Raw genomic sequence first — 20,997 nt, forward strand, 5'->3', positions numbered from 1 at the left:
GCTGCGATATGCAAATTGCTTGAACTTTCGTGCATGGTTGCTTCTGAGCAGTGCCTTGTCATTTTGCTGACTGAAAACGTCGACGTGTTCCCTCAACAGTTCCTTAAAGAGAAACAGAAACAGAAATCGTTAAAGAAGTAAGTATAAATCACTTGTAATCTAGATTTGAGAAGCAAATTCCAACAAATGTTTGATTGCAACAACATCAAAGCTCAGTGTAAGATCCATGAAGGTTGTTGCCACAAATTCTTGCTCGTAGACTCAAACTGCAAACCCTAACGGCTCTCTAAACGAGTTTAATTCAACTTCGTTATAATAATTTATCAAATTATACGTCAATTTCGTTTTGTATACAACAATTTAGGAATTTGTCCTTCGTTCATTTGCAGAACTATGGTCTCTTAACTGGACGGAAGTTTTACGATTCTTGGTTTGCTGACTGACAAATCTTGTACGAAAAAAACTGTGGTTATTCATCGTCGTCTTATCGAGCCTTATTCAGTCTAAAGGCGCTGAAATTAGCCTTACTGGTAAGTACATTGTGTTATAGTGTAATTTAGATGTTTCTGTTGCGGGCCAGGACTTGTTAATTTTCAAACTGAAACGAAACATCTAACGGCTTTTGGACAACCAAGTATCTACTTTTCATTTATGTGGGCAATGTGAAATGATGTCTATTGCGAGGAATTTTTTACAAACTTTTGAAGAGCAAATTAGCTTTAAAAACTAAATGAAGATCAACAAGTCACAAGGCACATTGCTGTGTTATTTTGCTGGGGGCAAAAACTTGACCAATGATGAGGCCCAAGCGAATTCAATAGTTGTCAGTAAAACAATTGATATAATACCAGCAGGGCGCAGCTATTTAGGGATGTGAATAATATGCATTGCGACAACGCCAGATTAGCTTTCGCTTTCGAGTTCTTCGAGTGTTTTGTTGACTACAGAAAGCGGCCAATGTTCTTTATCGCAAATGAAGTATGCATACCTCACTGAAAGGTTTCTAAAACTTTAACAACGGTAAGTGTACCTCAATTCACTTACATGAAAGTAATGTGGAGCAGATACAACTCGTTTCAAACGGAAAATCAACAAATATACATTCTAGAATGAATGACTTTTGAAGAACAAATTAACTTTGAAAACCAATGAAGATTAACAGGTCAAGGCACGTTATTGTGTGCTTTTGCGGGGAGCAAAAACTTGACCAATTATTAAACCAAAGCGAATTCAATAGTTTTCGGTAAAACAATTGATATAATACCGGCAGGGTGCGGCTATTTAGGGATATGAATAATATGCATTGCGACAATGCCAGATTAGCTTTCACTTTTGAGTTCCTCGGGTGTTCTGTTGACTACATAACGCATACTTCACTATAAGGTTTATAAAACTTTGACAATGGTAGGTATACTTTATTATCTTACATGAAAGTTATGTGTACCAGGTACAACTCGTTTCAAACGAAAAATCAACGAGCATGTATTCTAGAATATTTATATTGATACGACATACCTGGAGGAGACGGAGCTTAATAAAACAGATTGAACGAAAAGGTGTAATTGCATGTACTGCGATTTCTACTATCGTCACTTTCGATTAGTGAAAATGTTAAAACTGACGTTATTTGATACACTTCATGACTTCATTATTTGATATTCTGAGTGGGTCAAATAAATGGAAGAACTGCTTCGTTTAGTTAGATAATAATGCTGAAGAAGGCAAAAAGCGAAAAGCAGATTTTTCTCCGCTACGATTTCGTGAAAGCCGTACAATCTTTGGTGTGAAAATTATCCCTTGCTTTAAGGACAACAGCACAATATCAGATAAAGTAATATCGTTTAATGTGCTTTGTTTTCCCCTCTGATGTACAGATCGGGACGTTTGGATCGCAAGAAAACGGCTAAGAGTCTTTTTCGTGCGAGTCAGGCCAGCACGATCCACAGCGGCAGTGAAAAGATCGAAAGACCAACGATAGCATTTACCAGCCCTATTTGTTCCTCAAGGCACTGAAATTAGCCATACTGGTACGTACATTGTGTTATAGTGTAATTCAGTTGTTTCTGTAGCGGGCCAGGACTTGTTAACTATGAAACTGCAACGAAACATCCACCTGTTTTTGGACAACAGCAAGAAATGCAGTACTAGTCTTCGATCTCGAGATTGATAAAGGATGACGAACTTTCTCTGTCGATTTAGTCATTGCGTATGTTTTGATGTTGGGGACGTTTTTCGAATGTACGTTGTTTAGAGGAACACCGTAGAAACAAACTTAGTAAAAAAACTCTGCAGTCGATTATAGATCTTTTTTCGAATTCACCACACTAAAAGTTTCCAAAACTTTGACAATTGTAAGTGTACTTTAATTCAATTACATGAAAGTTATGTGTACCAGATACGACTCGTTTCAAACGGAAAATAATCAAGCGTACATTCTAGAATATTTATATTGATACGACACACGCTGAAGGAGAAGGAGCTTGATAAAACAGATTTGGCGAAAAGGTGTAATTGCACGGCGATTTCTACTATCGTCACTTTAGATTGGTGAAAATGATATTAAAGGGACGTTACATTTCATCATCGGATGTGCTACGTGTGTCAAATAAATGAAAGAACTGCTTTGTTTAGTTAGATGATGATGATGAAAAAAGGATAAAGTAAGAAGCAGACTACCCCCGCTACGATTTGGTTACAGCTGCAAATTTTTTTGTGAGAAAATTATCAATTGTTTTAAGGACAACGGTACAATATTAGATAAAGTATTATCGTTTCATGCGCTTTGTTTTCACTTCCGATGTACAGATCGGGACGTTTGGATTGCATGCAAACGACTAGGAGTCGTCTTCGTGCGAGCCCGGCTATCACGATCCAAAGCGGCAGTGAAAAGATCGAAAGAAATTAGCCTCGCTGGTAAGTACATTGCTTTATAGTGTAATTTAGTTGTTTCTGTAGCGGGCCAGGACTTGCTAATTTTGAAACTGAAACTAAATATTTAACTGCTTTTGGGCAACCAAGTATCTACTTTTCATTTATGTGGGCAATGTGAAATGATGTCTAATGGGAGGATTTTTTTATCGACTTTTGAAGAGCGAAGTAACTTTGAAGACTAATGAAGATTGACGGGTCAAGGCACATTGTTGTGTTATTTTGCTGGGGGCAAAAACTTGACCAATGATGAAACCAAAGCGAATTCAATAAAACAATTGATATAATACCAGCAGGGTGCAGCTATTTAGGGATGTCAATAGTATGCATTGCGACAACGCCAGATTAGCTTTCGCTTTCGAGTTCGTTGAGTGTTTTGTTGACTGCAGAACGTAGCTTATATTCTTTACCGCAAATGAAGTATGCATACCTCACTAAAAGTTTTCATAACTTTGACAACCGTTTATATGCTTCAATTCACTTTCATAAAAAGTGATTAGAGGCAGAGAAAACTCGTCTCAAGCGAAAAATAAAGAAGCGAACTTTCCAGAATTCTTATGTTGATATGATATTCGATGTTAAGAAAGAGACAATTATCTGGAAGAGAAGGAGCTTGTTGAGACTGTAACAAGATGAAATATCATGCTGATCACTGTAATTTCTTCCATCGTCCTCAGCACAAGTTACTTTAAATCAATGAAAATGTTATTGATTTTATTTTAATACGCTTTATGATTTCATGATCTTATATTCTGAGTGTGTCAGCTTAACTACTGATCAGAAGTGCTGTCTTTAGCGGGACAGTAAATTTGAAATAAGGAAACGCGGATTATTCCCGCTTCAATTTTTTCAAAGCTCCAATCTTTATGGTGTGAGAGCTGCCTATAGATATACCAGCTGTGAAAAGACTGCAACAGCTAAGCAAACAAGACTTCAAAACATATGAGATGCTGTGTCTGTGAGATCACGGAGGAACGAAATAAACAGCAAAAAAAAAGTAAATACCTTGAACACTTACGCTCTTCGCTAAGTGTCTTCTTCAATGGATTTGGTCCAAATGTCAATATTTCATAGAAGGCCTCGTATTATTTCAAATGGATCTCTTGGCTTAATTTGGGGAAAGTCTTTTACTAAGCGGGCTATATTCATTAAAGTCTACCTGTCATTTTGACTTTTCTTCGACGATCAAATCTTACAGTAGAGTGAAACCAAACGTACCCAAGAGAAACTAAATTATCTTCTCTCGATTGACGCAACCCAGTAACCTACCCAATAAAGTAATTACTTTAGCAAATCAAGAGAAATGGCCCGTCGGTTCGACATCATATTAATTCGATCGACGCCTTAGAAGTATTGTCTTTTCCATTTAAAATTTCTCGAAGGTTTTTTACTTGTAAGTTATGATCTTCTGGATTAGTCCCCTGCCAAGTGAGCCACGAATTTTCTACACTTTCGTAAGGCGAAAGAAGTTTGAAAAATAATCTTGACTAATGTCAAAGGTCAAAGCACATCGAACGTGTCATTTTTCTACGGCAGATAATCGACGAAAACCGCAACAAAGCGAATTATAAATAGTTTTCAGTCAAATAATATGCATAGTACCTGCAGGGTGCAGACTTTAAAGCTTGTGAGATTTCTATTCTGGGACATAAAGAAGGAACGAGATAAACAGCAAACAAAACAAATGCTTTTCGTTAAGTTTCCTCTCAAATCATTCTGTTCCAAATGTCAACATTCCATAGAAGGAAGCTTTTCATTTCCAATAAATTTCTTGGCTGAGGGCTTGGGAAAATCCTTTTTCTCGGCAATTTTCATCAATAACCCCGTTTCCTTTTCATTTTTCCCTCATTACGCTTGACCAGACGCAAATGTAATCCTTGACTGATTACCGTCACATAAGCCGTGAACAGAAAGTAAAAAAATTTTTTCGAATACTTGCAAAAGATACCTTAAGGAAGAGAAACTCACTAATTGTGGCAGTGTTAGATGCAGAAGGCGCAGAATAGCTGCTTCCGCCGGCAGGAATCCAGAATGTCCAACAGCTTATAGAAGAAGTTTTGATATTCATTATATAATTGGGTCAAAGCGTTTCAAATGTCTGTGTCATTTTGTGATAGGAAGTGAAAGACTGAAAATAACAACAAACTACGCTCAATACTTGTTAATTCAAGAAATAACTTCCGCGTCGCCCTGCGTTTGTTCAGTAAGAAATCACAGATGAAGTCAAAATGTGGCGCGAACAAAAAGGTGGCACACGAAGCGCAGCTGACTGCGTCTACTGTCCTTGCCACATTTGTGATGTCATCTGTGATCCATTATTGTTAAGAACCCAGGCAACATGGATTCTATTTGTTTTATATACTGCATTTGTCCTCCAATAGAGCATAGATAAGAACCAATCACAGCGCCTGAGTTTTTTGCTTATAATATAAAAAAAAACCTGCGGGTACCTTTGCTGCTGGTGCAGCTTTAAAAGCACGTGATTCTAAATTGTTCAACCTTTGATTGCAGACAGTTCAAGTATTCCCAAGGTTTTTCAAACTCCTAGAGCGGTATGTATTACCTAAATCACTGAATCCTAAGTAAGTTCCAAGTAACCTTTTAAACGGAGGCTGCGTGACATGACTCTTAGGCAGTCACGGTTAGGTTAAGATGTCGGAAATGATTCTAAAAAGTCTGCTATGTTCCGAAACTTCACGTCTGTTGTATAAAAAACAACTTGATCTCCCTCTTTCTCACACTGTTCAAGTCTCACGCTCTGGTCTCTCTCATTTTGAATATATTATATGATCCTTTTGTTAAATCATCTGTCACCTCATCGCAAAAATATCAATCGGGAATCAATTAACTTTGAATAATCCTGACACAAACCCCTGTTTTTCTCCAACGGAGAATAGTACCGCCCGAGCGTTCCTTCCCTGCTTGAAGTTTGGCAGCTCGAACTGTTCCCTCCCGTCCCGAAATCAGACCTTCCTCTATTCCAATTTTCCATTTGTTGCGATTTCGTTCCTCGTCTTTGATGATGTGTGTATTTTGACCCTTGCTTTTCATCCGGTTTCGTTCTCGCAACCCTCGTAAATATTCAGCGGTCCACCTGAACCACAAAGCATGCTTGCATTTTTGCAGGTAATTAGCTCTTCTGCGCTGATCAAATTCTCTTAGATGGTGTGGTGCCAGTTTTGGTAGCTGGTTTGATTGAAGAAATAACATTGAGTTAGGGGTGGGCACTATTACTTCGACGTAACATAAAGCTTAACTTGTTTGAGCCACTTCTCGGTGCCGACAAAGGTTTTCCCATGGTCGGAATATATCTTCTCCGGACGCCCACGACGCACGATGAGCCATTTCAAACTTCTTAGGAATTCTCTGGTCGCCAGGTTTGGTAGCACTTCCAAAAATAATGTTCGAGTAAGACTGCATGGGTACCATGCAAGATAGGTCTTTCCTTCTGTTTTGGCTCTGATACAGTACTTAATGGGCCCTGCAAAATCAACCCCAATAACCTCTAATAGGGTGCTCCCCTCTGCACGGTTAGTGGGAAGGAGTCCAGGGGGTGGTGTTGCCAGTGCCATGGCCTGATAACGCTTGCGGCCTGAACACGCCCTGAGAACTTGTTATGCAAGTGCCCTTAAGCGCCGTACCCATTATTGCTCAAGTCCTTTGGTCATGGTAAGGGCCACTCCTCTGTGCAATGTGTCGACGTGAGATCAGCGAACTAACTTGCGATTGAAGGGCGAGGAGTCTGGCAGAAAGATGGGGTAATGGCCTTGAATTCTTCCTTTACACTTTAATATTCCCTATTGATTTCTTTGCTCATTCAACTGTAAGCCGTGTTCTTGAAATTTCTCGTTCAAATTCGCTTGCCGTTAAGCTCGCTTGATTTAGAACGTTGTCTGTTTCTCTATTTCTTCAATTGTAAGGGGACCAACGACTATCTATTTCTGGCGGTTCTTACGTTGTGGAGGAATCTCGCGATTCAGGCAACACACGCCACAGCTCGTGCTTCTCGAGCAGCTCATTGAAGGCGTCGTAGTTCTCTGTTTTCTCTATTGCTAGAGCAAACAACTCGTGCGTTTGTTTTACTTCTGGTTTTGTTTCCTGAGTGGATGTCGTTACAAGGTCTGGCGGCCAGTCCTGTGGCTTTGATATTCTAACACCTCCTCCCCGAATCCCCACGTCCGCTTTATTTTCTTCTGTTGGTACATGCCTCCAGTTGATTTGATTTTTCTGAAACTTCCTGACTCGATATCCGACGAACTGCATGTATTCGCCGTTTTCACGGATCCAGTGCAGTGCTAATGTGCTATCCAGCCAACCATAAACACTTCCTACGGGAAAACCCCCCCAGGACTTCTTTGACGTTTAGCACTTGATTTGTAGATATATGTCCAGCCACTAGTTCTAAGTGGGGAATCGTGAGTCCTTTCTTCGCAAGCCGCGACTTTTCAGTCACAAGGCCTTGATTCGTGGCTGATGGTTGATCCGCTACTGCAAAAGTTGCGGCTGGAACTCCTTTCCCGCTTGAGTCTCCAAATGTATGTAAGTCGATTGATAATATCTTCCCCTCATGCTTCACTACGTTTCTTGGCGCGTTTACGTGCTCTGGAAGACCTTGTTTCCATTTTCTCCATTTGGCTTGTAAGTCACACGGTAGGAGGCTATCCCACGCGAACCTAGTGCCACAGGCATCTCTGTAAAGGATTTCCCCGGAGAGGGTCACGGGCGAAGCTAGTCTAAGAGGATTGTAAATTTTTGCGACTTTTCCTAGGATGTCCTTTTTTTTCGGCCTAGCGGTTAAGGTAGGGAAGCTGACCTGAATTTCGTCCTTTTCTTTGTCCCAGGGGATTCTCAGCAGTTTTGATTCGCCCTTTCTGGTACCCAGTTATTGTTTGGCGTAACTCTGACTTTCTTTATCTTAAGTCACAGTTTCAATCTCTAACTCCCGATTGTTTGAATGCCACTTGTGCAGCTCGAAAGTCGCCTCAACAAAAATTATTGTGGATGTCATCTGGAATTCTGACGCTTGGTTTGTTGTCTTACCACCACTGATTAGATCGTCTTCGTACTTAATGCGCTCTATCTCCTCTACTAGTTCCAGGCTCACCAATTTGTATCGCTGTAGATGTTGTTTGATAACTGCGTCTAAGAGGAGTGGAGACAGTGCTAAACCAAAGAGTACTCGAGTGAATCGCAAGGTTTCTACTTGCTTGCTTGCCAGATCTTTTAACCAATGAAAGCGTAAGGCTTCGGACGTGAATTTGCAAAAGTGCTTGTTTTAAATCGCCAGCTATTGTCACGGGATAAAACCTATTTCGTATAAACAAGTTATAAAGCTGGTTCTGTAGTGGAGGGCCGATCTCGCGACACTCATTAAGTGAGGGGACACTTGCATTTGCCCTTGCAGAAGTATCATTGACAATACGCATCTTTGTAGATTGTGCGTTCTCACGCACGACGGTTTTATGAGGAATGTAGAACTCTATTCCACCCCTGACCACATCCTCGGCGCGTTCCACGTTCCCTTGACTCAGTTGATTCTAGATGATGTCGTTGTACCTCTCAAGCTTGTCTTATTTCTCTAACTTACACACAAGATTTGGAAACATTTTAAACTTCCGCTGTGATTGTTCGGTAAGGGAGGATGATTCCTTTTCCATGGCAGGCTCCTCTCGTATCGCCTTCTGGACTCTAGTTAGTTGCTCTTCGTGAACGGTTTCCTGGTTTCCACTTGATATATCTGAATTATCCTTTAGCCCCAAAACATCTAACTTGCACAATTGTTTGTAATCGATTGCGTTGGTCTGCGCTATGAAAATGTTGCTGAGATCCAACTCCGTACTGGGTGACAAGATTGTCCAGCCGAACTTCGTATATTCTGCCATTGGTTCTCCCGAGCGCCCACTCTTGGTCTCTTCCATGTTTTTATCTTAGCATACTCGTTTGTTCCAAGGATCAGATGAACGAGGAAAATCGCCTTCTCGTCGTTATCATTCGAGGTTACGCCCTTCAAATGAGAAAACTGCGCTACTATTTCTGTGCATTTTGGGTTTCAACAACTCTTTGTGGTCAACCTTGTTTACTTCGGCTTCTAAGGTGAATTTGCCATCTATGATTCGAATTGTAGGCCTAGATGTCCATCGCTTTGTTTGAAGTACCATACATCGTTTCAATACGCTTGAATTGTTGACGGATCGGACGCAAATGGAAACATTCCAGAATCGTTGGTGAAGCGTGGGAACTTCTGGCTCCCGTATCCAACAATGCTCGACACTTAACACCATTCACGTCAAATGTGACCATGGGTTACACCAATCATTTTCTCTCTACGCTCGTTGCAGTCATCAGCTGGTCTCGCGATGTAGGTCTCTCGCATATCGACGTATGATGTCTTCGGCTACAGATCTGGCAGCCAGAACAACATTTGCTCTCAGCAGCGCGGTGTCGACTTCCTGCAAAATTAAAACACAGTTGTTTCAGACCTAGTTGTTACAATTGTAACAAAATTTTTACAATTCACAGCTCTCTGTTCAGTTGCGTTGTCATTTCGTTTGCAACGAAATTTTTTTCGCGATCGCAGAATTTAACACCTGGCTTCCCTGCACTCGCAATAAGATTTATTTCCTTCCAACTTTTCAAAGCTTTTATCAATTGTGGAAAGTTCCACTCCTTTCAGTCTATTTCTCCTCTTACTAGATCTGCTTTTACGCCCCTTAGTTTGTCAAACACACTCCTTGCATTTCCTGTCACGTCTTCCAATTTGCCAAGTGTCTCCAAACATTGCACATTTTACACGAGCTTCGAGGATAAGCTCAGGTTGTGTTCCTGTTATGACAGGCAACTTCGCGATGTTCTGGACTTACGCATTCACGATCTCACTAGTTTTCTCATGTTCGCCGAAGAGGATATTCTTTGACCCCTCGTGGCGCTCTGTTGTGAAAGGCAGTACGTCTATCTCCGTTCGAACCTTTGGATCAACCAGCTTTTTTAGATATGCAAACTTGGTCATAGATGCTAGGTTTGCTTTATCAATTTCAGCTTGAAATTTGTTCAAGAACGGCAGCCATGCTTCATACGTCCCATCAAACTTTGTGCTCTGTAGTTTTGGTAGCTTTGTTGTCCTTTGTTCACTCTGATTAGCCTTCTCAACTGGTTGTTGTTGTTCCTTGTCCTTTTCCAGTTGGCGTTCGAATTTTAGCTTCATCTCTATTTGTTCTCTTTCGAATTTAAGCTCCTCTTCACGAGCACGGGCTTTCTTCTCTTCTTCGTCATTTTGCTTTCGACGTTCGATTTCTACTTTCTTCTCCACGAGCCATTTCTCCAGTCGCGAAATTTCTTCGTCAGCTTCGGTGATCGATTCTTTAATGATACTGCTCCAATTTCCAACGTTTCTGCGCTTTTTCGGCCCCGAACATGGTCCGCTCAACCCTTAGTTTAAGCGCGTCTGCTACTTTTACCAAGGCTTGTCGGTTGTCGCTATCTCGCTCAACTGTTTCTAGGTTTCCCTTTTCCACAATGCCGCGTGTTTTTTTCATAAGTGTACAATAGCATCTGCAAAATTCTTTGGTCAGCATCATGCTTCGCGAGTCCCGTCGGAAGTGCCACTGTGATGCAAATGAGACTAAAAGGTCTGCTATGTTCCGAAACTTCACGTTTTATTTTATAAAATTAACTTGATCTCCCTTTCTCTCACAAAGTTCAAGTCTCACGCTCTGGTCTTTCTTATTTTAAATATATATGATCCTATTGTTAAATCATCTGTCACCTTGTCGCAAAAAAATCAATCGGAAATCAATTAGCGTTGAGTAATCTCTGACAAAGATTGAAATGCGAGACGTGATAATTAGAGTGATAGGTTTGAGGAGAGAGCGTTCGAAATTTGTGAAGTGGTGAACGTTGATGATAAACAATAAAACAGGGATTGGATGATTGGGAGTAGAGTGTACCCCGCAGGTTCGGTACATTTTTTCTTTAGACGGATGACGCCTCGCCCACTGACAGGGGGGGGCACGGACAGGAGAAAGGCATTTGTATTCAAAAGGAAAGAGGGAGAACGTGCATGAGCCTAAAGCTCCTTCGTGCCTTAACTGTGGAGATTATTACTGGGGAAATCCTGCGATGTTAAATTGTGTTACAACTGTGGACGAGAGGGTCATGAGGCAAACCACTGCAGGAGTCGCCCATGTTTCAACTGCAAGTCGAGACACCACACAAGCCTATGGGACAAACCATCAGTAAACGGACCGAGGGACAACATGAAGTTCACCACATACACCCTGGCTCTGAAGATAGATCCTTACGGGCCATCATTCCGCTAGAGGTTCAAGGCGTTACATTGTGGGCATATTTGGACACGGGATCTGGTAGGAATTTTATATCCAAAGAAGCAGTTAAAAAGTTAAATCTGAAGCCCTCACGCCATGAAACGCGCCGAATCGTTACCATAAACGGCGTGCAAAGACACTCCGTGCCCATATCAATGTGAGAATTCATTCCCTGGACGACACAACAGGCGAGCCGATAGAAATCTCTAGAAGTGAGTATACGACTTTTACAACCGCGAAAAAGCCGACTATTGGGAAGTTAAAATCAAAGTACGAACACGCCTGAGACAAGCTGTTCTATATGACGAGGAATAAAGAGTACCCAATACACGTGAAACTGGGGGATCACTCTACTGGAAGATACGAACTGAGCAAACGTTGAAGGGACGCCCTGAGGATCTCACCGTGGATAGTACGACTTTTGGTTGGGTAATACATGGAGGAGAAGATTACGCCGATAACAAGTTTATGTATATCAAGGAGGCAAACGAATACGAGAAGCTATACAGTCTAGACGTATTGGGAGTGGAAGACAGAGCAGAGCATGACCAGTCAGAAGTGCTCAGCAGTTTAACGAGACCATCACAAGGGAAGCGAACGGCAGGTACGAAGTGAGCGTGCCATGGATCCAAGGAGGTTCCTTGGCAAGTACAAACGAAGAACAGTGCAGATGACGTTTTTGTAGAGTTGAAAGGAAGCTAAGCCAAGATCCCAATTTGAAGAAAGAGTACGAAAAAATAGTAAAAGACCAGCTAGAGGAAGGAGTAGTGGAGGCTACGTCCGAAATACCCGCAGCAGAACGCACGTTTTATATGCCACATAAACCAGTGGTTAGGGAGACTGCGAGCACAGCAAAAGTGAAAATGGTTTTCGATGCTAGTGCCAAGCCACACCCTTTGGGAAACAGTATCAACAGGTGTATGTACACGGGTCCACCACTGCAGCCCTTACTGCGGGACATTTTAATCAGAGCACGCGTGTCCACACACATCTTAATGGCAAATATTCAGAAGCATTCCGACAGATTGGCGTCAGAGCGAAAGATAGAGGTTCCTTCCTACTCTTGTTGAACACAAACGGTAGAGAGAAACACTTGAGATTCACCGGAGTACCCTTTGGAGGAAAGTCAAGCCCATTCTTGTTTGGGGCTACCCTCAACTATCACTACGATCAACAAGATGAAGAATGTCAAGAAACCATTCAAGCCCTAACAGAAATCACGTATGTAGACAATTTGATGAAAACAGGGGAAGAAGTAGAGGAGCTAAAAGAATTCAAGAGGGAAGCACATGACATTCTGGAGAGTGGGAAGTTTCCCGTCCACAAGGGGGAAGCAGACATTGAGCGCCTAAAGAGCGAAGACTCGACACACCCAAGTTAGATCCTTGGGACGGTCCGGGACAAGAGAGGAGACATACTAGAGGTGCAATTACCAGAGCCCCGTGTCAGCCATCGACAAAGAGAGTACTACTCAGCCACCTAGCAGGTATTTACGACCCACTGGGGATAATGTCACCGACAACTGTGAAAGGAGAGCAGATCTACCGAGATGCATGCGACGAGATGAAGGGTTGGAACGCGGAAGTTTCAGAGAAGCTAAAGAGGGAGTGGATCAAATGGTCTACGCAATTGAAGCCTGTGAGAGTTCCAAAAAGCATAGCAAGAGGAGCTGGTCGAGTGCAAGCTGTACATCTTCATTTATTCGCTGACGCCAGTAACGTTGCAACCATAACCGTAATCGAAAGCACGGCAGGAGTAGTTCAAGGTTTACTCACCTCAAAATCTAGAATCTTAAAACGAGCCACATCTACTGCGAGACTATAACTAATGAGCGGTCAGATGGCGGCAAACATGGTCCGAAATCTACATGACGCCCTGGAGCGATTGCTTATTGGTTCCATAACTGTATGGATGGACGGTATGGACGCCCTGTACTGGATCACCAATCCGGGAAAACCTTGGAAAGTTTTCGTAGGAAACCAAGAGAAGAAGATGGCAAAAATCCCCAGCGAGATAGGAGTCAGCTGGAAGTACTGCCAACAGAGAAGAATTTGGCTAATTTGGCAGGTCCAAAATGTGGCCTCTAGATGAGAAGCAGCGGCCGGTGCAGCTAGATCTTCAATGCACTAAAGACGTCAACGATGAACAAAAACCTACCAAGATAGAAAGTACCTACGCTAAGGATCATAAACCCGATGAGTGGGAAACAATTCTAGAAGGAAACAGGTATGGGAATACTCTGCAAGTAACGGCGTGGGCACTGAAGTTCGAGAACAATTCCCTAGCATAAAGACGAGCAACTGGGAAGACAACAGGCCCCTTTACAACGGAGGAGATTGTGGGCGCAAGGAATCGTTAGGTCAGAAAGGTCCAAAGTAGTACGCCGCCAAACTTGTAAGCACCTGGCTGGGAGTTATTCGAGGACCACGCAAGCATATAAGGTGTAAGGAAAGAATACCTGGTTATAATCCAATATACATTGAGGGAGGCCTATTTGGCTAGAAGCTAATTTCTCATACGCATGAACAGATACTGCATCTGGGAGTGGGAAACACAATGACAACCTTACAAAATCACTGGTGGATTTCAAGGCTGAGGTCCAAAGTCAAGAAGTTTATCAATCGTTGCAACATTTGACAGGTGTTCAGCACAAAGCCCTACGGATCCGCATTTACAGCAGAAATGCAGAGTTTTAGTTCGGAAGGTGGGTAACCATTTGAGACAACTGGAGTGAATTTCTCGTGTCCACTCGACTACAAGATCGCATAGAAAGAGCGAGGAAATTGACACGTTCTAATATTTATCCGTGCCACTTCGAGAGTTGTACATTTGGAGGTAACCAGACCATAGACGGCGGAGGACACGAACACGAGAAGGACACGACCGCGTCTTATCATTTCAAATAACGCATCGTTATTTAAAGCCAGTGCAAGCTGGATAAAGAAAATACGCAAGAGCGAGAGGCTGCAAGATCATCTTGCAAGAGAAAACATTAGATGGCAGTTCAACCTCTCTAGATCCCTATGGTGGGGAGGGTGAACGAACGTTGATGATAAACGATAAAACAAGGATTGACGACTAAGAGAAGAGTGTAACCCACAAGTTCGGTAAACTTTTTCTCTGAATTTATTTTTGTTTTCGATCTCTAGCTTCAGAGTTATCATTTATTTCCTTTCGCCGAGAAACCACCGGATACGATTTCACGTGAATTGAAGTTAACTGTTAGGTGTGTCATGCTTGATCTAAGTGAAAAGTGACGATCCGTTCCCGGCGTAATTTTGTTCTTGGGCTGAATGATTCAATGTCAACATTTTAACCTAATTTTTTCTCTCTTGTGTGCGAAGTGGGCAAATCAGGTGAGATCTGTAGAGTTCCGTATTTCAGGTCGACTGTGTCTCGCAAAAATACCTATCCTGGGACCAATTGAGCACTGAAAGAAACGAAAAAATTAATAAATAACTGAAGGAAGAAGATGATTTCTTACACACATAAACCGCGTCTCTGATGCTTCACACTCTTTTCTGTATTATACTTATGTTATGAGTGACAGTGAATCTTTATCACTCTCTTTTCCTCCCTTCTAATAGCCTCTGACTCCATTTAGCCAACTGCTTTTAGAACGAGATTTTTTCCATTCCCCTTACCCTCCTCTCTCCTATACAACTGACATGAATCGTGGTAGGTAAGTGAGTGGTTAAAAATAAGTACGGCAAAACCGTAAGAGGATCAGCAAAGGTATAGTGACCAATGACATATCCGAAGTGGGTATTAACATTACTATGGTTTTCACAGGATGTAACTGATAATGGCCACTGCTCTCACGTACACCCCAGAGGAACTTAATTACTTCAGGATTTGTTACGTTGTCACTGACATAATAACTGACGGTCTGCGAATCATCTTCAAACAAGAATGGAACAAACGACACAAGACAAAATTCGGAGAATGGAAAGATGAACGTAAAAATGGATACGACTTCTGGGATGGCGAGAAGGATGAAAACAGAAAAAGAAACGCCCAGATGTTAGAAACCATGAAGAAAGGCAACACAGCTCAATGGGATTGTTCCATACTGTTTTACGCTATCCTGTATTCAGATTGCATTGGTAAGTGGCACAATCCTCGTCTCGAATTATCGATTAAATCAAAGGTGAACGAACTAAGGGAAGTTCGAAATGACGTATTTGCACATGTAAAAGGAAGCAAACTCTGCGACAAACTTTTCCATGAGGCTCTTAGGAGGGCTAAAACTGCATTCGACGAACTCGATCTCCTCACATGGAAAATCAGTGAAGTTCAAAATCAGGAAAACTTCCCTACAGAGGGGTTAAACGAAGTTACAATGAAGTTTGAAAAATTGAAACAAAAATACGAGGAAAAGGAAAAGGAACTTCAACAAAAAGAAGAACAGAGGCTTGCCCTAGAAGAGCAATTACATTCCGATGTCTCTCCATTTTGTATTCTCCCTCCCAAACCTAGCCACGACATCGCTCGTCGGGAATCTGAAGTTGGTGAAGTTTTACAAAACCTCCAAACACTAAAAGACGCCAATGATGGGTTGAGCATACTGTATTTGTCAGGAAATCCAGGAAGTGGAAAATCTCAGCTGGCCCGTTTAGCAGCCAGACGATTTTACGACGAAGTCAAACAAGTACCTTCCGCAGCTTCATTTGTCATGACGTTGAATGCTGAAAACTCAGAAGAACTTTTGAAATCGTATGTCCGTTTCGCTCAACAATGCAAATGTCCCGGGTATGAAATAACAAACACTTACGGCTCCAAGGATTTGAACACAGACCAGAAGATTTCATATTTCAAGACCTTAATAAGTACAAAAATTGAGCATTACGCTTCATGGCTGTTGGTAGTTGATAATGTGACCAGCGAATCTCGCACAAGCGATTATTTGCCAGATGCAGACAGCGAGTTGTGGGCGAGGGGTCAGATGCTAATAACAACACAAGATACTGCGTCTATACCGTTGTCAAGCTCTTCCATACGAAATATCTCAATCAGCGAAGGAATGCATCCTGATGATGCATGCTTTCTGCTTAACCTCCTTTCTGGTATCTCAGATGCCAAGATGGAAAACAGAATTGCAAAAAAACTAGACTACCAGCCACTTTCATTGGCAGCCGCAGCCACGTATGTGAGACAAAATCGTCAGAATAAAGGAACCTCGAAATTTGGCTGGACCGACTATTTGAAGAAATTGGAAGAGGGGAAACGAAGCAACACTGAAAGCATTCTTGCTAAGACAAATCGAGCCTATCCGAAGACCATGACCAAAGTAATAACACTTGCTGTCGAAATGGTGATGGAAAATGATATAATTTTGCATCACATGTTCCTTTTTCTTTCAATGTGTGCATCACAGCCGATACTGCAAGACATTATTATCGAGTATGTTAAAACAACTGATGACGAATTTGAAGATGAAGATATGATAAGAACGAGGATGAGTCAATGTTCACTGTTGCTAATTGAAGAAGAATCAACTGGTGTTTATATTCGAGTCCATGGTGTCGTTCTTGATGTTATTAAATCTGCGACAAAAGGTTTCGCAAAGGGTCAAAGCCACAAAGTGGTGTATGGCGCAGTTATGTCTTTCTCAAAATTTGAAGAGCTAGAATCTATTGTTGTGGGAACAAGAATAGTTCCCCATCTTCAAACCTTGAGTTCAAAAATTAAAGACATGTCACTCGGGAAAGGAATACCAGAAGCGACCGAAAGAGCCTCGTGTAATTTTCCGGATGGCCTTCGGAGCCTTAATGACATGTGCCAAAACCACAGTGAGTTTAGAGCGGCGCTAGTCTATGGTAAATGGCTATTAAAAATTCAAACGAAAAAGCTGGGACCTGTGAATGTTGATGTTGCAAGCTCTTACAACAATCTGGGTACTTTACACAGTGATCTGGGCAACACAGATAAAGCAAAAGACTGCTATAAGCGTGCACTGGAGATTCAGATGAAAGAGCTGGGACCTGAGCATGTTGATGTTGCAACCTCTTACAACAATCTGGGTACTTTACACAGTTCTCTGGGCGAAACAGCTGAAGCAAAAGACTGCTATAAGCGTGCACTGGAGATTCAAATGAAAGAGCTGGGACCTGAGCATGTTGATGTTGCAACCTCTTACAACAATCTGGGTAATTTACACAGTGATCTGGGCAACACAGATGAAGCAAAAGACTGCTATAAGCGTGCACTGGAGATTCGTCTGAAAAAGCTGGGACCTGACCATGTTGATGTTGCAGCCTCTTACAACAATCTGGGTACTTTACATAGTTCTCTGGGCGACACAGATGAAGCAAAAGACTGCTATAAGCGTGCGCTGGAGATTCAGATGAAAGAGCTGGGACCTGAGCATGTTGATGTTGCAACCTCTTGCAACAATCTGGGTAATTTACACAGTGATCTGGGAGACACAGATAAAGCAAAAGACTGCTATAAGCGTGCACTGAAGATTCGTCTGAAAAAGCTGGGAGCTGAGCATGTTGATGTTGCAACCTCTTACAACAATCTGGGTACTTTACACAAGGCTCTGGGCGACACAGATGAAGCAAAAGACTGCTATGAGCGTGCACTGGAGATTCAGATGAAACAGCTGGGAGCTGAGCATGTTAATGTTGCAACCTCTTACAACAATCTGGGTATTTTACACAGTGATCTGGGCGACACAGATAAAGCAAAAGACTGCTATAAGCGTGCACTGAAGATTCGTCTGAAAAAGCTGGGAGCTGAGCATGTTGATGTTGCAACCTCTTACAACAATCTGGGCACTTTACACAAGGCTCTGGGCGACACAGATGAAGCAAAAGACTGCTATAAGCGTGCACTGAAGATTCGTCTGAAAAAGCTGGGAGCTGAGCATGTTGATGTTGCAACCTCTTACAACAATCTGGGTACTTCACACAGAGATCTGGGCGAGACAGCTGAAGCAAAAGACTGCTTTAAGCGTGCACTGGAGATTCGTCTGAAAAAGCTGGGAGCTGAGCATGTTGATGTTGCATCCTCTTACAACAATCTGGGTACTTCACACAGTGATCTTGACGAGACAGCTGAAGCAAAAGACTGCTATAAGCGTGCACTGGAGATTCGTCTGAAAAAGCTGGGAGCTAAGCATGTTGATGTTGCAAGGTGTTACAGCAATCTGGCTGCTTTACACAGCGATCTGGGCGACACAGATGAAGCAAAAGACTTCTATAAGCGTGCACTGGTAATTTATATCTCCAAGTATGGTCAAGAAGATGTAAGGACACTAGAGGTCAGCAGGAACTTATCTCGGCTTAAACAGAAAAGAAAGAGAGTTGATGACCCTGAAGCTGTTTTGAAAAAGAAGAAAAGAGACTCATGTTAATAGTTTAGTAACTGTGCTGATTGATAGACGTTGTTGGTCTTTAATTTAGGTTTACTCGTTGTGTTTTCTTTGCACGTGAGAACTTAGACCATTATAATTTTTTCATAATATCTTGCAAAATTTGTGCTTTTAATATTCCGATCTGGAAACTCGCGCAATTGATATGGTTTTATTTCTGAACAAGTAGTTCATTACTTTCTCATTTCTTAGGTTGCTACAAAAGGTTGCAGTTCGACGGATAATCAACAGTCAGAATATGCACCCAAGTAAAGAAATTTTGAAGTTGCTTATCAGTGCTTCTTTTTCAGAATCGGGCTCTTTTAAATTGATGATTTTTATTCATATTCATAATTAAGAGAGAGTATCCATAAAAGTGGTCCGGCCGATCTAGCTTGAAAATAGATTTCGCTGATTCCTTGTACATTGAAAGACTTTCATGTCCTTATACTAGCACCACAATCCACTTCATCTGATCTTTTAAATTTATCGAGTTATGAGAGATTTTCTGATCAACCCAGCGAACACTTGTAGCGACCCATATCGAGGCTCAAATTTAAGGTAACACTGGAGGTCGATTTTACGAAAACTGTCATGCCCTTTATAAAACAAACACAAAAACGAGCGATTTAACAAAAACAATGTTTTACTAGCTGAAAAAAGAGTAGAAATAGATATTATTAGATATTAGAACAAAATCCATGATATTTCGTTGTTCACAGAAAACGTATTAAATTTTTTACTAAACGCTTCAGCACCTTATAATTGAAAAATCGAAAACTGCTGCTCACCTCCCGCGCCCGCTTCTCTCTCTCTCTCCCCCCTGCCACATGTCATCAAGACCCACGTGAGCCTCAATCACAAGAGTCTAATCAGCGGTTGTCTTAAAGAAGTAAACATCATTTGTTCCGAACCTCTTAGAAGGAAAATAGTCTGGATAAACTAATTTGCTAACATGCCACAGGAAACTAAGAAGGAAATCCCGTTACTTCTTCATCAGTACCCGTTTAACATCCAAGGTTGAGTGGAAGTAACCTCTCATTCTTGTGGAATCGAAGAGCGAACTTCGATAAAGATCTTCAACGACGCGGTGAAGTCTCACAATGTACTGGCTCACAATTCCTAATACCCACATTCCTACAAACTCCTCTTTCATCTTGGAGTAAATTTTTAACGAAAGTTCAAGTTTTTGTTAATGGGACTTGGGAGTTGAAAACATCAATAATTTTTGTCACACAGGGCTCCCTCCCCTTCTCCCCAGTCAAAAATTTCTAACGAAAGATTAATTAAAGCCTGGATAGCGCTTGGGTGATCATTATCATGTCGTAAAGAAGTTACTTTCATGGGGTGGAGTTATTTATTGATGGAAAAAGTTAGTAAGATTTTTGTTCGTCTGAAGGGTAGAATTGTAACATGTTTTACTTCTCCATAATATTTCGGGACACAAGTGAAAAGGGGAACAAATGCGGTATTACAAACACTTTTGGAAAACGAAATTTAAAATACATTTTTTGATGAGATACTCCTGTAAGATGAAGATAATGATAAAGATCCAAATCCAACTAAGAATGAAACATTTTATTCTGAATTCGTTACTCCAAGTACTTCTTTGATTGTAACGTATTGCACTGTCCAAGGCACTGGATTTGAATTGTCTACGTGTGCGGTTTTATCGTTGAATTGCGGCCAGTGTTGACCCTTTCCTCTAATCCTTATAGACTTCCCGCACCAGAACCCATCAATAGATGCTGTATAACAAGATCCAAGTGACTTTATGATGAACTCGTGGATATAACGTGCAGAATATAAATGGTTATTTCGGCGGGTCAAGTCTAAGTTTACCAAAACAACCTTGACATTTGATTTCCACTCTCCCAACAAATTGTCACGAGGGAATGTTCAGTTGTTCAAATTGTGATAAAAGGGCTATTGCGCAGTACATTATCGGTACAAAATTAGCCGTCATCTCTACAAGAGCTCTCCTTAATTGATTTGCCAAAACTAACATTGGGTTCGCATCCTATATAAGATATATGTATGCTCTCCCCAGACTTCCTAGGCCGCGTTAGCGCGTAGCTTTTTCCTATGCATTGCATATCCACGGGTAAAACCGGTGAAGGTAGGACTATAGCAAAAAAGAATCTCAACTCAGATTATCTGAAGTCGTCAAACTATTTCCTTAGGCTTTAGAGTGACTGTTTCGAAGCTCCGCGTAAGTACGTGGTTCCGTGTTCAGTAATTGATAATGAGAATGAGGACTCGGAAAGTGCAATTCTTCAATTTCCTCATAGACTCGGGTACTCATTGGATCTTCATATGCTGGATTGTTGTGTCCCCTGGTCTCAGATGTTCTTCGCCGAGGTCTTCTGAGGGAGGAAAGACAAAATAGCT

At 41.6% G+C, this 20,997-nt stretch overlaps 2 protein-coding genes across 3 annotated transcripts in view; both read left to right on the forward strand.

The window, feature by feature from the left end:
- LOC131787180 (uncharacterized) overlaps nt 1-20,997 on the forward strand; it is a 40,675-nt gene that overhangs the window by 8,978 nt on the left and 10,700 nt on the right. The window lies entirely within an intron of this gene.
- On the forward strand, nt 35-19,336 carry LOC136277022 (uncharacterized). The gene is made up of 6 exons (XM_066158627.1): nt 35-137; nt 390-530; nt 1,875-2,027; nt 2,806-2,913; nt 5,440-5,480; nt 15,042-19,336. The coding sequence occupies exon 6, from the start codon at nt 15,055-15,057 to the stop codon at nt 18,607-18,609; it is 3,555 nt and encodes a 1,184-aa protein (XP_066014724.1). The 5' UTR covers nt 35-137; nt 390-530; nt 1,875-2,027; nt 2,806-2,913; nt 5,440-5,480; nt 15,042-15,054; the 3' UTR covers nt 18,610-19,336.

Source organism: Pocillopora verrucosa, chromosome 11 (genome assembly GCF_036669915.1).
Source record: "Pocillopora verrucosa isolate sample1 chromosome 11, ASM3666991v2, whole genome shotgun sequence".
NCBI lineage: Eukaryota > Metazoa > Cnidaria > Anthozoa > Scleractinia > Pocilloporidae > Pocillopora > Pocillopora verrucosa.

Coding starts and splice junctions, on each gene's coding strand:
- LOC136277022 (XM_066158627.1), top strand. CDS start 15,055: ATGGCCACTGCTCTCACGTACACCCCAGAGGAACTTAATTACTTCAGG.